General features: G+C 40.5%; 1 protein-coding gene across 2 annotated transcripts in view; it reads right to left on the reverse strand.

Moving 5' to 3' along the window:
* PTN (pleiotrophin) overlaps nucleotides 1–14,619 on the reverse strand; it is a 100,118-nt gene that overhangs the window by 23,031 nt on the left and 62,468 nt on the right. For both annotated transcript variants that reach the window (XM_042973188.1, XM_042973182.1), the window contains exons 2-3: nucleotides 1,755–1,870; nucleotides 716–889 (exon numbers count right to left, since the gene is read on the reverse strand). In XM_042973188.1, the coding sequence (XP_042829122.1) occupies nucleotides 716–889; nucleotides 1,755–1,869 (289 nt within the window). In that variant the 5' untranslated portion in view covers nucleotide 1,870. The remainder of the gene's footprint in view (nucleotides 1–715; nucleotides 890–1,754; nucleotides 1,871–14,619) is intronic.

Consider the following 14,619-nt stretch of genomic DNA (forward strand, 5'->3'; position numbering starts at 1 on the left):
GAGCCCTGCTTTAGCACCGTGCTGAGCTTGGGGCCTACTTAAGTGTCTCTCTCTCTCTGTCCTCTCTCCTCTCTCCCTCCTGCCCCTCTCCCCTGCTCATTATCTCTAAAACAAACAAACAAAAAAAGTTGGAAGTATTGAAGGACTCCTTCCCAAATAGGCAGATGAGGCCAGCAGGAGCATGGCAATAGTCAATGAGAGAAAAGTCTGTGAAAAGTGGCTATAAACAGTCTTGCTGGAATTGAAAAGTCAGTCTATTAATCACTGTGGATGGTGGAGAAAGATGGAAACGGAGAGGAGGCCTGAAAGTCACAGAAAGTGGTCTGGAGAAGGAAGAGAATAAACAAGAGAAGTGGGAAGGAAGGAAAAAAGAATGAGAAATCAAAGAAGAAGAGGAAAGAAGAGAGATCGATGCACCCTTAGGAGGGGTCAAGGGTATATAGTTTACGTCCTGACTGGTACAGCAGTGGTTCTTGATCTGGGACTGTTTTGACCCCAAGGGTCATCTGGCAATACCTGAGACATTTTTAGTTGTCACAGGTGATGGAGGTGGGGAGTGCTACTCGAAATAAATAAATAAATAAATAAATAAATAAATAGCAGTCAACCTCAAAAAAAAAAAAAAAAAAAACCCAAAAAATATCTGAGGGAAAAAATGCAAGCATTATCGCAGAGCATACGATTTAACCAACAGGACAACAGGAGCGGGACTTACCTCCAAATTGCTTTTTCCAGTTGCAGGGGATCTTACATCTCTGGGTCTTCATGGTTTGCTTACACTCAGCTCCAGTCCGGGTGCCCTCTCGGGTGCCCAGCCCACAGTCCCCGCTGGTGGGCACACACACACTCCACTGCCATTCTCCACAGTCAGACTTCTTCACTTTTTTTTCTGGAAGGAAGGAAGGAAGAACAGTCAACACCTGGAAAACCCTGATTCCTCTAACAAAGCTCATTCCAGGGCGTGAGGTTGTGAGGTCTGTGCTTTCTACCTCCTTCTTCGCTGTCCAGTAAATACTGGCAACTTGATACATCTTAGCCAGATGATTGGCTCAACGAATGATCCAGAGAAGGGACAAGGAAAACTGAAGGAGACAGAACGTTAACTGAACTCTTACCATGTGCTAGGGACTGTGCAAGTGATTTAATGACAGCTCCTTTTAGAAGCAAACACTTCTGTAAAGGATGGTCAAAAACAGCGAAACGAAAAAATCAGGAAACATTCTGTTAGAAGTAATGGCTGTCAGATTAGCCATTTGTAAGGCTAGTCAATGACTTGTAAGGCAAGTCAATGTTCCTTTCTCTGTCGTAGAGATGGAATAATGTAAGATGAATGAGGTGGATCACAGACCTAAACAGACTGCCAGCCCTACAGCCTGCTATTTTTGACACTGGAAGTGACATAGAAAAGGTGCTATACTGCTCTGAGCTTCAGTTTCCCCCTTTATTAAGATAACATACAACAAAAATTCCTTGCAGGACTCTCTTTGAGGGAGAGAGACAACACAAATAAAACACCTACTTGCTGGTCAGTGTTCCGTACAGAGTAGCTACTAATATGATCATTATGTTAATAATCATCATCTATATTTTAGGACTGGTGGAGGGGAGATCGATGGGGGTGGGGGTGTCCCTTAGATTCTTCTAAATACTTGGAAAGAAGGAAGGGAGGGAGGGAGGGAGGACAAAAACCAGGAAGTTGGATCAGATGGATGTTAATCCATAAACAGTCTTGCCTTCATAACCCTACTGCTTACCTGGTTTCTCTTTCTTCCCCGCTTCAGCCGTGTCCACGGCTGCCAGAATGAAAATGAATGCCAGGAAGACAGCTGCAAATTTTCGACGCTGCTGCAGGTACTGTTGGGACTGCATTCTAGGAATAAACAGAGACACAGAAGAAGGTGGTGTCAACCTAAGGCAGAGAGAAAGGCTTGTGGAACTCCTTGCTGCAGGGCTCCATTTTCCATTTCTAGGATGTTAGATTTTAGGGAGATTTGCATCATTGCTCTTGGGCAAAATTCTATCTTTTCCCTCCGTCAGTCAACGAAGTGTTCTTCTGCAATTAGTCAGGTATCCACTGATAAAAATAACAACACTTCTCCACGTAAGAACTTCACACCCAATCATTTGCTAAGTACGACTCGAGAATTACGGAAGCCAAAGAATTTTCATGGCATGTTTTTGACTAGACTCTCGCAATGAATCTCGCTGATGGTGACACATGGTAATGCCAGTAACTATAGTCTTCTTCATAACTACGCAGGATTCCTAGAAACAACCATGGTGTTGTAGTCCACGTGGGTAATCTGAATGGACACAACGGATTATCTGTGCCAGTATATGGTTTGCCTTTATCTTTAGATGGGTATGTGTCATAATGAGCAATATCTTATTTTTTAGTTTCCCATGATTATTTCCTCATCGCTGTTCCATTATTCATTGGTCTACCGAAGAGTGCAGCACAAGACAGAGGTAGAGCCAGCATACTTTGGTTCATTTCAAACACACTTACAAGCTCACATAAAATCGAAAAGTCATCTAAATTCTAGGATTTAATGAAGGGATTACACTGGTTGTAATTTGAAATTCTCCACATTTGGTATGAATCAAAAATCTGAGAACAACATTAGAAAGGCTCCCCTGGAACTTGAAGTCACTTGTGACAGCCAATTGTCAACATGGTCACCCGTGGTTATTAGCTCTGAGCATTTTGTTTTTCTAGAAGAGTGATTTTTACATTTCTTTGAGTGTGAACAATAAAACCTATACACACACACACACACACACACACACACACACAGAATTGAGATCGTTCTGTTCTGCAATTTCTCATTCAAAATCATCTGTGAGATGATATCCTTGTCAGTGAATCTGTCTCCCTTTCTGTGATATTGGAATGCTACCCTTTATTAGTATTTCTTTTTCAATCGATGACTTGGGACTCTATCATATGAGTGAAGCGTATTTCATTTACCAATTAAAATGAACAGTTTGATCATTTGGTCCTTTCACTGACTCTTAACTCCTAATTAGCTACTCGCCATCCTCATCACTTACTAAAATCTAATCCTAGATGCTTTGTTCATCTCCTAATGCTAAATTTTTATAACTATACCTCACTGCTGGTCACTCAGAAACGTTCCTATTGATTCTGAGACTTTTCCTGTGCCTTCCGTTGGGCACGAATGACTTGAAGAGCCAGTCTAGACTTACGGGCTGGCAAGGCTTCCTGGAGTTGACCGCCCTGTGCATCCATGATGCTATACATTATCATATATTTGAATATCACGTAAAGTTGTTAGGTGCAAAGTGAATCAAAGTGGAGGTCTTCTGTTGTTTTCTCCAAAGGCTGTGCGAGAACCTGCTCACAGTGACTTCGCCACTTTGGACGCAGAGAGATTTCATTGGAGTTTTCTTAGAGGGTAAATTAACTTTTACCTTCAGAACTTTTGATGTACTTCTTTCCAATTTGCCTTTATGTTCAACGATAATCTACAGATACCTGAAGCATTTAGACTGTGAATTAGAGTCATGCGAAAATTCAGAAATTCCCACTGAGAAAGCACAGTTCATGAGTGAGCTTTCTGGCCACACAATGGGCTGATCGTTGTATAGCCTTGTAATACATACAGCAGGAGGAGAGGACAGGAGACTTAGGAACCCCCTGAAGAACCATGGCCAGCTGGCAGAAATAGAAAGGATGCTTCCTTCCATGACTAACACAGGCAGACAGTTATTAATAGAAAGGTGCTGATACTGGCTAATTGTAACCTTGGCATTCCTAGTTTTACATTGCTAAGTTCTTACTTTTATATTTATTTTCAAAAAGCTTTCTCTTCAGCAGGTTAAATCACTTAATTTCAAGGGCAAAAGTCCCACACAGACCAGAATTTCCTAACTGTAAGATTGTTTTGAGTCACCAGGGGTCTTAGTTGGCTCACCCGTTGTATGGGCTGAGAGGAAGGAAGGAGAGTTAGGAACCGGATGAGAGCTTCAGACTTAAAATGGAAATGTACCCTCTCTGCTTCTGATATTAATTCAGGACAATTCAGAATCTTAAGAAAGGGGTAAATGGCGAATCTCAGCTTTCTTAGGTGCACGAAGGAAAAATGCACACAAATCCATGTGTACAGGAAATGACCTGTGTACAGGAAATGTGATCAGCACTAGGTTTGAGTTGGAAAATATCTTTCTTCTTCTCACTTCCCCTCCTCCTCCTGTTTTGCTTACTATGCTGCCTGAGCCTATATTTTGATAGCTTAAATTTTTTCTGGCCAGAGAAAATGAGTAAAGATTATTTAAGAGAATAAGGGGGTTTAGGAAAGGATTAAAGTGATCCCCAAATTCAAGTGTTCCCAAACAATACCCAATTAGCATGCTGCCGCCTGCTGCTGTAGTCAGTACTTGAGTAATTAGTACATGTATGGCTAACAGTTCCCCTGCTTGTGGTATTTGCACGGCTGATGATTTGTCCTTAGCATCAAGTAAAGGCAAAAGTTCTCCCTGTGTATGTTTAACCCCGTCTGCTCTCCAGCAAGGTGCTAGCTGGGCAGAGGCAAGGGCATTGATCATAGCTTTTTTTTTTTTTTTTTTTTTGCTCTGGGGGAAATAAAACAATGGAAGGCGGCAGATTGCTAAATCAGCCGTTCTTTTGAATCTTTTCCTTATTTTCACCTTCTCTTACTGCCATCTTTCGTTGGACTTACCCGGACAGATTTAATTTCATAGGGTTTAACGGTAAAGTGAAAGACTGCCATAGAGGGATGGTGATGTCTGGAAATTATTGTTGAGTTAATCTCAATCACTAATACATCTAAAGCTCAGAGATGAAAGGAAATGAAAGTTAAAGAAACCAACTCAAAGGAAAGGTGTTAGTTTATTAAATCCTCAGCTCTTCCCTAAAGAAAGAGCTGATGAGAATGAAAAAGAGGGCTCCTCGTCCATTAGCATTTTAATAGGATCTAGAATTTTAAAAGGCTTTCGATGTCTGGTGTAAACACAAGACAAGGATGCTGGAATCTGCCCCTTAGTGACCTGGTTGGAAGGACCAACCTGGGACCTGGAGACAGAAGCTCTGGCTCACACTTCAGTTCCACCACCTAATTTTGGGAATGTTCTCGGGCAAATCCCAACCACTGGAACAACATAGCAACTACTTGAGAGGCTTGCCATGAAAATGCAAGATGTAGACATAGAGCTAACCCCACAACATTAAGAAATGGCTTATTAGTTGCTCAGTAAAGTTAATTCACCCCTACACTCTTAGTACTTACTACAAGGAAATACTTCTAACTTTTTCAACTGAGGGATATGGACATATAGCATTATATTAGTTTTAGATGTATAACATACTGATTCCCTATTTGTATACATTGCAAAACAGTATTTCTTTTTATTGAGAAATAACAGGTATCACACTTTATCTAATATTATTCAAAAGCAAAAGACCAAAAAAAAACAAAAACAAAAACAAAAAAAAGAGACTGATACGATTTGATTAATGTCAACTAAAGACTTGTTCAGCATTATCAGGGCACAAATTCATTCTGCCTTTGGACTTCTTAGGTTAAAATACATTCAAAGACATTTATGCCCCGTAAAATATTTTTTTTTTGAAGTTTGTGGAAGTCCAGAGGTTCCATGTTGAGAATTAAGGAACATGTCAATGAAATTTAATGTGTATGAAATGGGGGGGGGGGGGGGATCTCACTTTGTAACTATACTTTATATGCCCTTTGTGCAGAGGAATCATTCCAACCCCCTCTTTTTGTTTCAAACACCTAGGCTAGGGCCCCAACCCACAGGAGCCACACTGTAAACAGTTTGCTGGTGAAAAATATCACCAAAACATGGCATCCAACAGAAGAATTAATATTCATGCTAAACAGATTTCTCAGTCCTCTGTCAAAGCCAGGGGATCTGAGATTTACTGAAGAAATCGGGCTGGAGACAACAGCCAGAATCTAGAGCAGCGTCATACGTACGAGAGTAATCAGTGGATGATTTGTAATGCTTCTGCAGCACATATTATGTATCACTAGACCTTTCTAGACGTTTTGTGATCTATTTGCCTAAGCTCCTGTGACATGGTAATTTTTTGACCTTTTTATTGTAAAATAAAACAGAAGATACGGACAACTACACACAGTATACAACTTAGTGAATTAGAAGATAAATTAATTTTCCACTCATACCCAAAGGCTTTCTACCATGTTCCCCGTCCCCACGACGGCTCCGTACCAACGCTAACATACAGTCATTCCGTCTTTGCATTTCTTGAGGGTTTTATTCAAGCGAGCTTCCTTAGGCACGTCTACTTTTAAAAACTGATGTCTTTTAAATTGCTTTCATTATATAGGATTCTCCTCCAGCCCGTTTCCTTTTCTTGCTTTTCACTTTTTACAAGAACCGGGCATTTCAACCTTGTCCATAGGTGGTAGTTTTGGCATCTATCAAGCCGCCCGATCTGTCTTGATGTGAGGATTCAGGTGGATTCTAAACGTATACCTCCTTCCTCTCCCCATTAGCACAGTATTTCATTAAACATTTTGGGACACCTACCTTACGCCAGCCATTGTGCTGTATTCTCAGTATATAACAACGACCAGTGAGAAGCTGTTGCTCGTTCTCACGAAGCCTGCGCTCCAAGAAGGTTTACGCTGTCAAACAGCCAATTATAGTTCAATATGTTCTGACAAGAACTACAAAATGTTGAGCGAGGTGCCTGGGTGGCTCACTTGAGCACCTGGCTCTTGATTTCGGCTCAGGTCATCATCTCATCGTCTGTGAGATCAAGCCCCGCGGCAGGCTCTGCAGCACCAAGCCTCCTGGGATTCTCTCTCCCTCTCTCTCTGCCATGTGTGCGCTCTTTCTCTTTCTCAAAATAAATAAACATTAAAAAAAAAAAAAAGAACAACAATACATCACGAAGTATAAGGGAAAGACAACTATTTTGCATTTCTCTTTCTTGGGTATAAACTAAAGACAGGGATTCAGTTAAGGCCAAAGACTTAATTTCCCATAAGTTCCCTAAAATCAAACAAAACCACTTACGGTCAGGAGTTCTGCTAAGGAGCATTAACTATTAATCGTGGACCTGATGATCTGAATATAAAATTCAATGTCTATCTTATTTATCAGAAGGGATTTTAATTTAGTTTCAGGGAGATTGGTTAGTTCATATTAGGAAGATATTCACTTAGATAACAAACATTTATTGTACTATATGCAAGGACCTGTTTTAAGTACTTTATAAATATTGACTAATGTTAATATTAATATTTGAAATGTCACAAATGGTGTATTAACATACTCAATTATTCACAAACTGTGTATATAAGAGTTGCATCCTTTGTAGCATGAAGTGTTCCATGTGGTGTGTGTGTGGGGGGGGGGCGGGGACAAGAAGTTAACATGAACTAGAGTGCTGACCACGTGGTGCTTACATTTAGCAGGCAAAGTCACAGAATAACAAATAAACAGCTAAATAAATAAATTCATAAATAAGATAATTTCTGACACAGTCAATTTTATGAACTAAGTGAAAAGGTGACGGGACAAAGAGTAAGTTGAAGAGGCAGGGTGGTTACAGATGGCTTCTTCCGTATGACTGAAAAAGAACCAGAGGAATATTGTATCTCTTATTGATAAATATTTTGCCTCATGGCCCCCTCCATAGCACTTTGACTATCCCTTCTTGTCTTCTGACATGGAATTGTCTTCTTTTCACCTCCAAACTTTTATAATTCTTCTGGAATTCAATAATTAGCCATCCACTCCTCCCAGTCGACCTCGTTCTCTCCACTCTGCTACAATCTCTGGATCCGCATAAGGTCTGACCAACAACCAACAGTTTCTCCCTCCTATTGACTTGCTAGTCATCAGCCCAGTCAAACCTGAAATCTTACAATCTTATAATCTGTGTTAATATCTAGTCTCATAATTAAAAAATAAAACCAAATCATAGGTTTTTTTTTTAATTTTTAAAGATTTATTTATTTATTCTTGAGAGAGACAGGGCATCAGCAGGGGAGAGGGAGAGAAAGAGAGACAGAATGTGAAGCAGGCTCCAGGCTCTGAGCTGTCATCACAGAGCCCCACATGGGGCTTGAACTCACGAACCACGAGACCCTGAGCTGAGCCGAAGTCGGATGCTTAACCGACTGAGCCAACCAGGTGCCCCCCAAATCATAGCTTTAAGGAATATTTACCTTTCCCAAGAAAAATAATGACCACTGATTATTTAATTTAAACATGATATCCCATAGTGTTCTTTGCTCATGTGTTCTGACTTGGTAATATAGTAGGAAACCCATTTTGACTAAAACCATGTAGCCCTTTCACCTCTGACTCCTATTAATGTTTACAAGGATGTGTAGGCTTCTTGAAAATGGCTTTCTAGGGGCGCCTGGGTGGCTCAATCAGTTAAACGTCCGACTTCGGCTCAGGTCATGATCTCGCGGTCCGTGAGTTAGAGCCCCGCGTCGGGCTCTGTGCTGACAGCTCAGAGCCTGGAGCCTGCTTTGGATTCTGTGTCTTCCTCTCTCTCTGACCCTCCCCCGTTCATGCTCTGTCTCTCTCTGTCTCAAAAATAAACATTTAAAAAAAAAAGAAAATGGCTTTCTACTTCAAATTCAAATCTACATACACAAAAACATTCAGAAATGAGAACGGAAAAAAGAAATCAACTGAAGCAAGTATTCAATGGAAACCAGTCTGAGTACCCTTTACAATATGATAGTGATGTGAAGGTGTGTTTATTCAATTATTTTGTGGAGCCACATGAGTTCAAAAGGGACTCAGGTTGGTTGTGTTATTCCTTTACTGCTTTCATTTGTTACAATCAAAAGTAGCTGGGAGATCGACTTTTAGAATTTTAAAATGCTCTAGTTTTCTCTTAATTTTTTTTGTATCTGTTGCAACTTGACACAAAGGAACAAGTAAGAGTTTTACAGTAGGTCAGACCTGAGGCTGAATCCCAACTTGGGCTAGGTAATGAAGCAATACATTTAATTTCTCTGGAACTTATTTTCTTCAGCTGCAGACATGGATATAAAGTCTGTCCCACCATGTTTGAGATTAGTGATTATGCGTGAAAAGTGCCATGTGTCTTTAGCCAGGAACAAGTACTTATAACTCTCTGAACTCAGGAACATTGTGTTCCAATCAACTGATCTTTTGCTCATGCTATCCCATTGCAAATGGAAGTTCTTCCCCAAATCTCTCTACCTGGCAAACTCTTATCACCTCCCAAGGTTTAGCATAAGGGATTTCACCTTCAATGAAGACTTCATTGAGGCGACATTATCTTCTTTAACGTTGGAGTTTCCTGTGCTACGTCCATTCCGTAGACTCTACTCATTTGCACCCCCCGAATATAGCGGCATATTACCGACTCTATAAACTATAGCATATAAAACTAAAAAAATTGCATGTGCCCACTACACCATTATATTTAGTAACCAATCATTTTTAAGGCCTTTGATTTCTCTTCTTTTGTTACCATTACTAGCCACTGACTCTCTCTTATAGTTATTTCTTTCTTAAAAAAACAAAACAAAGTAAAAACATACATTATAATTGTAACACACAGAGCCAAGTAGAGAATAAAAAACTGTCCTGAAAGGCAGACACTAAGAAGTCAACAGGGGTTCCTAAGGTTCCTAACTAGCTAGTTGACTGGCTCCCAAACACCAGCCAGGAAGTAAATTCTCATCTTCAGAAAGCTGCCAACAATACAAGCCATGAGCCTTTTGAGGTCCTATTAGAAACCACAATGAGATACCACCTCACACCTGCCAGAATGGCTAAAATTAACAACTTGGGAAACAACAGATATTGGCAAGGATGAGGAGAGAAGGGAACCCTTTTGTACTGTTGGTGGGAATGCAAACTGGTGCAGCCACTGTGGAAAACAGTATGGAGGTTCCTCAAAAAAATTACAAATAGAACCACCCTATGACCCAGCAACTGAACTACTAGGTATTTACCCAAAGGATATAAAATGCTGACTTGAAGGGTCACATGCACCCCAGTGTTTATAGCAGTGCCTATCGACAATAGCCAAATTATGGAAAGAATCCAAATGTCCGCCGAATGATGAATGGATAAAGAAGATGTGTTGTGTATATATATGTGTGTGTGTGTGTATACATATACAATGGAGTACTACTGGGTGATGAAAAAGAATGAAATCTTGCAACATCATGGATGGAACTAGAGGGTATTATGCTAACTGAAATAAGTCAGTCAGAGAAAGATACATGATTTCACTCATATGTGGAATTGGAGAAACACAACAGGTGAACTTAGGGGAAGGGAAGGAAAAATAAGGTAAAAACAGGGAGACAAACCATAAGAAACTCTCAAATACAGAAAACTGAGGGTTGATGGGGGTGGGGAAAGTGGGTGATGGGCATTAAGGAGGGCCCTTGTTGGGATTGAGCCCTGGGTGTTACATGTAAGTGATGAATCACTAAATTCTACGTCTGAAACCAATACTACACTGTATGCTAACTTGAATTCAATTTTTGAAAAAATCATATTGAAGACTGGAAGTGGGAAAGCAGACAGAAACGGAAAGTCATCCCCGGGGGGACGTGCTGAGCGCTGGGTGTTATGTAGATGCAAGGGTAACTAAAATACATTTTAATTCAGGTATTTTTTTTAAAGAGCTAAAGACCCTTGATTTTGGAGTTCATTATTTTTAATTTAAGTCAGCTTGCTCCGCCTTGCTCACGAAATGCTGAGTATTTAGACAGGTAGTTTTCTTCTAAGGTTACAAACGGTCAGTTTGACAAATATGCCACTGTAATTTTATCTTTCCACATTATGCATTTACTTAATCATGGTCATTTCTTCTATCTTCTACATTTGCGAGCTATTTGTTTCTATGGGGAATTTAGTAGTTTTAATTTTATTTTTCCTTACTTATAGGTTCCTTTTCCTTATTTTCACTAACTCTTCCAAAATCATCCTATTGATTTATTCTCGAATGGTTTGATCACGGCCTCAGATTCCTAAAGTCTCACATAAATAGGCATTATGCTTATAATGAAATCTGTTACCAAATCAGCCCTTCATTTTGGCCATGTTAAGCTGCCTTATTTAAACACTAAGCCTTGTAAAGATTGTGTCCCAAGCACATGCAGGCATAACCTCAGGTATACTCTGTTCACGGCACAGAAATAAATTCAACAGCATCCCACCTTTGATTTTAACTAAGTGCCTATCAGTTAGGTTGATAAAGTAGGGCATTCATTTAATTTTGTATAACTCAATGCCTCAAATATAGGGAAACGTCAGGCCCAAATATTTTTATGGCGTGGTGGCACCTACTGGAGAAGTGTGATATTTAAGGACATTTTCCTTAGACATCTATTCACCAATTTGTAAAGCACCTGCTAAGGGCCAGGTCTCTACCGGGCACGGGAAAACGGAAAATGAACATGATACAGGCCTCCCTCTCAAAGAGCTCTAATGGGAGAAAAGAGAGATAAATGAGTGCAAAGATTCTCTGTGGTAAATATTATGGAAAAATTACACACACAGTGTTATTTGAGTGCACATGCCCAAGGGGTAATTTTGCTTAGCAAGTCAGAATGAGTTAGAAGAGTTGGGGCATTTTTGTCTGTTTCTTGGAAAAAAAAAGAAAGTTGAAGCCTCTTAAGAAAGGAGGGAAAGAAGGGAACTTCAGGCAAAAGAAACCACACAAGCAAAATGTGTGAAGATGTGTGTAATACATTCAGTGGCAAAAAGTAACTAGAATGTAGAGTATAGGGTAGAAAGCAACAAAGATGGGCCTCAAAAGGAGGGTGAGAAAATGAGTACATCTTGGGAGCCGGGAGAGAGGAAGACAGAGAGTCATTCATTCTGGAGAAGAGAAGCAAGGGAAGATCAGGGAGAAAAGGAAAGGTTGCTTGTTGTACAAACGTGGCTAAAACTGTAGGTTACCACCAGGGGTCAGGCACTGCTCTCAACCGTTCATCCAGATACTCTTGACGTGATTCCTCTTGGCTGTGTTTGTTGCTGTTGTATCAGTTTATAGAAAATTTTAGGGACTTTAGTTCACTGTGGGGTGTTTATTACAAAGGTACTAAGAGTTAAGAACTAAGACTCAAAGACTTCACACACACACACACACACACACACACACACACACACACACTACACCCCTCTGGTTTTCATTAGAAAAACAAAGTTGGGCTACAGCAGTGATTTTTAGAGCACTGGTGTTTCCACAGGGAGCCATCAAGGGCTGCTGCAGGGCATTAAGGGGGTCCTGGGCAGGTTTGTCGAAAGCCTCCCGTGTCCCTCACCTTTATCTCTGCTTTGGCTAGGGCAGCTCTGCTTTACCTACTTTCCTTACTTGTTTCTGTGTAAGTTTCACTGGTCAAAAATGAAAAATAATTTAATAGTCACTGGTCTGGCCAATCTCAAGTCTGTACTGGATGGGATATGACAATAATACAAAACTATTTGTTTAAAAAGTGGAACTGGACAGATGTCTCAAGGTTGATGGTGTAAATATGAAATATTTGACACATGGATTTGATTTACTAGTATCTAAAAATATTTTTACGTTTATATTCGTTAGGAACATTCAGTCAGTCAAGCATCTGACTCTTGATTTCCTCTCAGGTCGTGATCTCACGATTCATGGGACCGAGCTCTGTGTCAGGCTCTGTACTGACAGTGCTGGGCCTACTTGGGATTCTCTCCCTCCTCTCTCTCTGCCCCTCCCCCTGCTCGCATTCTCTCTCTCTCCCTCTCTCACAACATAAACATTAAAAAAAATTTTTTTTACAGTTTATTTATTTTTGAGAGAGAGACAGAGCACAGGTGGGTGAAGTGCAGAGAGAGAGGGAGACCCAGAATCTGAAGCAGGCTCCAGGCTCTGAGCTGTCAGCACAGAGCTCAATGCGGGGCTCAAATTCACAAACCGTGAGATCGTGACCCGAGCCGAAGTCAGACGCTTAACCAACTGAGCCACCCAGCGCCCCATAAACATTTTTAAAAACATGAAATATATTTTTATTATCCAAAATACCTTGCTTGTGGTATTAATGGGAATTTACATAATTCCTATATGTAAAAATAGGAATTTTACAACTGTATGTTTCAACTATTCCAAACTTTATAAGAAGGTGACATGATTTTATCCTCTTATCAAAAGTCGAACACATATAGTCTAATAAGTACGATCATAATTACGATGCTAATACAACAGAAAATCACGAGGCATTAAAAATTTTGTTTTACTACTATGGAAAGAGAAGAGGCTTTGGGCAGCAAGATTTCCTCCACATTGACTCCATCACTTATTACATCTGTGATCTGGACAAAGTAATCCGTCCTTTATTCCCAATGGAAACTTTTATCCTCCCTCTATGGAAACTTATTCCGCAGGCTTACAATCTGTTTGGAGATTACAATGAGATAACAGATAAAATATGCCTGGCATCTCAGGTGCTCCATCCCCGGCAGCTCCTGCGGTTCTTAGAGGAAGATAAGGGGGTGGGACAGAGTGTATCTTTGTGAAAGGATATCAAGGACAGGGTGGCAATATGACCGTTTAAGATGGTTTGGATTTCGATAAGTAAATCTGGAATGAAAAGCATGCCAGTGGGAGAAATGGAATTAACCCAAATCTTAGGTGAGCCAGCAAGAGACTTAACTGCAAGTAAACTATAGTTTGGTAGTAAGAAGAAACTGTAGAGTGGACAAGCTGCAGTCATAGCGGGCGGAGCTTTGAAACATTATTAGTAGATATTTAGTGACCACTTACTATATGCAAGATGATAGGCTAGGCCACCAGGGAGACGCACATGTGAATTATACTGATCCCAGGAACCCTGTAAGATCACTAACTCATTACCGACACCAAGGCAACAAAATACACACCATGTTTTGTGTGAGCTATAAAAATGCTGTCACTGGGGCGCCTGGGTGGCTCAGTCGGCTAGGCGTCCGACTTCGGCTCAGGTCACGATCTCACTGTCCATGGGTTCGAGCCCCGCGTCGGGCTCTGTGCTGACGGCTCAGAGCCTGGAGCCTGTTTCAGATTCTGTGTCTCCCTCTCTCTGACCCTCCCCCATTCATGCTCTGTCTCTCTCTGTCTCAAAAATAAACGTTAAAAAAAAAAATTAAAAAAAAAATGCTGTCACTGAAAGCAAATGTGTTTATGATAAAAGAAGAGTGCCTAATGTTCTCTCCAAAATCTCTTCTGAATAGTTGTAGGGACATTTCTCAATTTGGGGCAGTAAAAATCAAAAGAAAGTCATCTGTATTGACACACTGAGTTCGTTTCTCAAAGCAAGACTCAACAGTATTAACAAGTCATCAATAAATGACCCATGGCGACTATGAACACAAACCCATACTCATTCAGCCTAGCTCAGTAAGCGCCACAGGTCCTCTACCTTAGTCTGAGCAGTGGCTTCATGGGCACACACAGATGCAGAAATTTATTTCAACTTTCATGTTACTTTATAAATAAAGGAGTATAAAGCCTCTTTAGGTGAAACAAAAAAGCAATATCGACAAAGCCAAGACCAGTTAATTCCAACCTTACACAACTTTCCCAGCGAGTAAGAAAAATAAAGAATATTCATTAACTCATGT

Source organism: Panthera tigris, chromosome A2, assembly GCF_018350195.1.
Source record: "Panthera tigris isolate Pti1 chromosome A2, P.tigris_Pti1_mat1.1, whole genome shotgun sequence".
NCBI classification, from domain to species: Eukaryota; Metazoa; Chordata; class Mammalia; order Carnivora; family Felidae; genus Panthera; species Panthera tigris.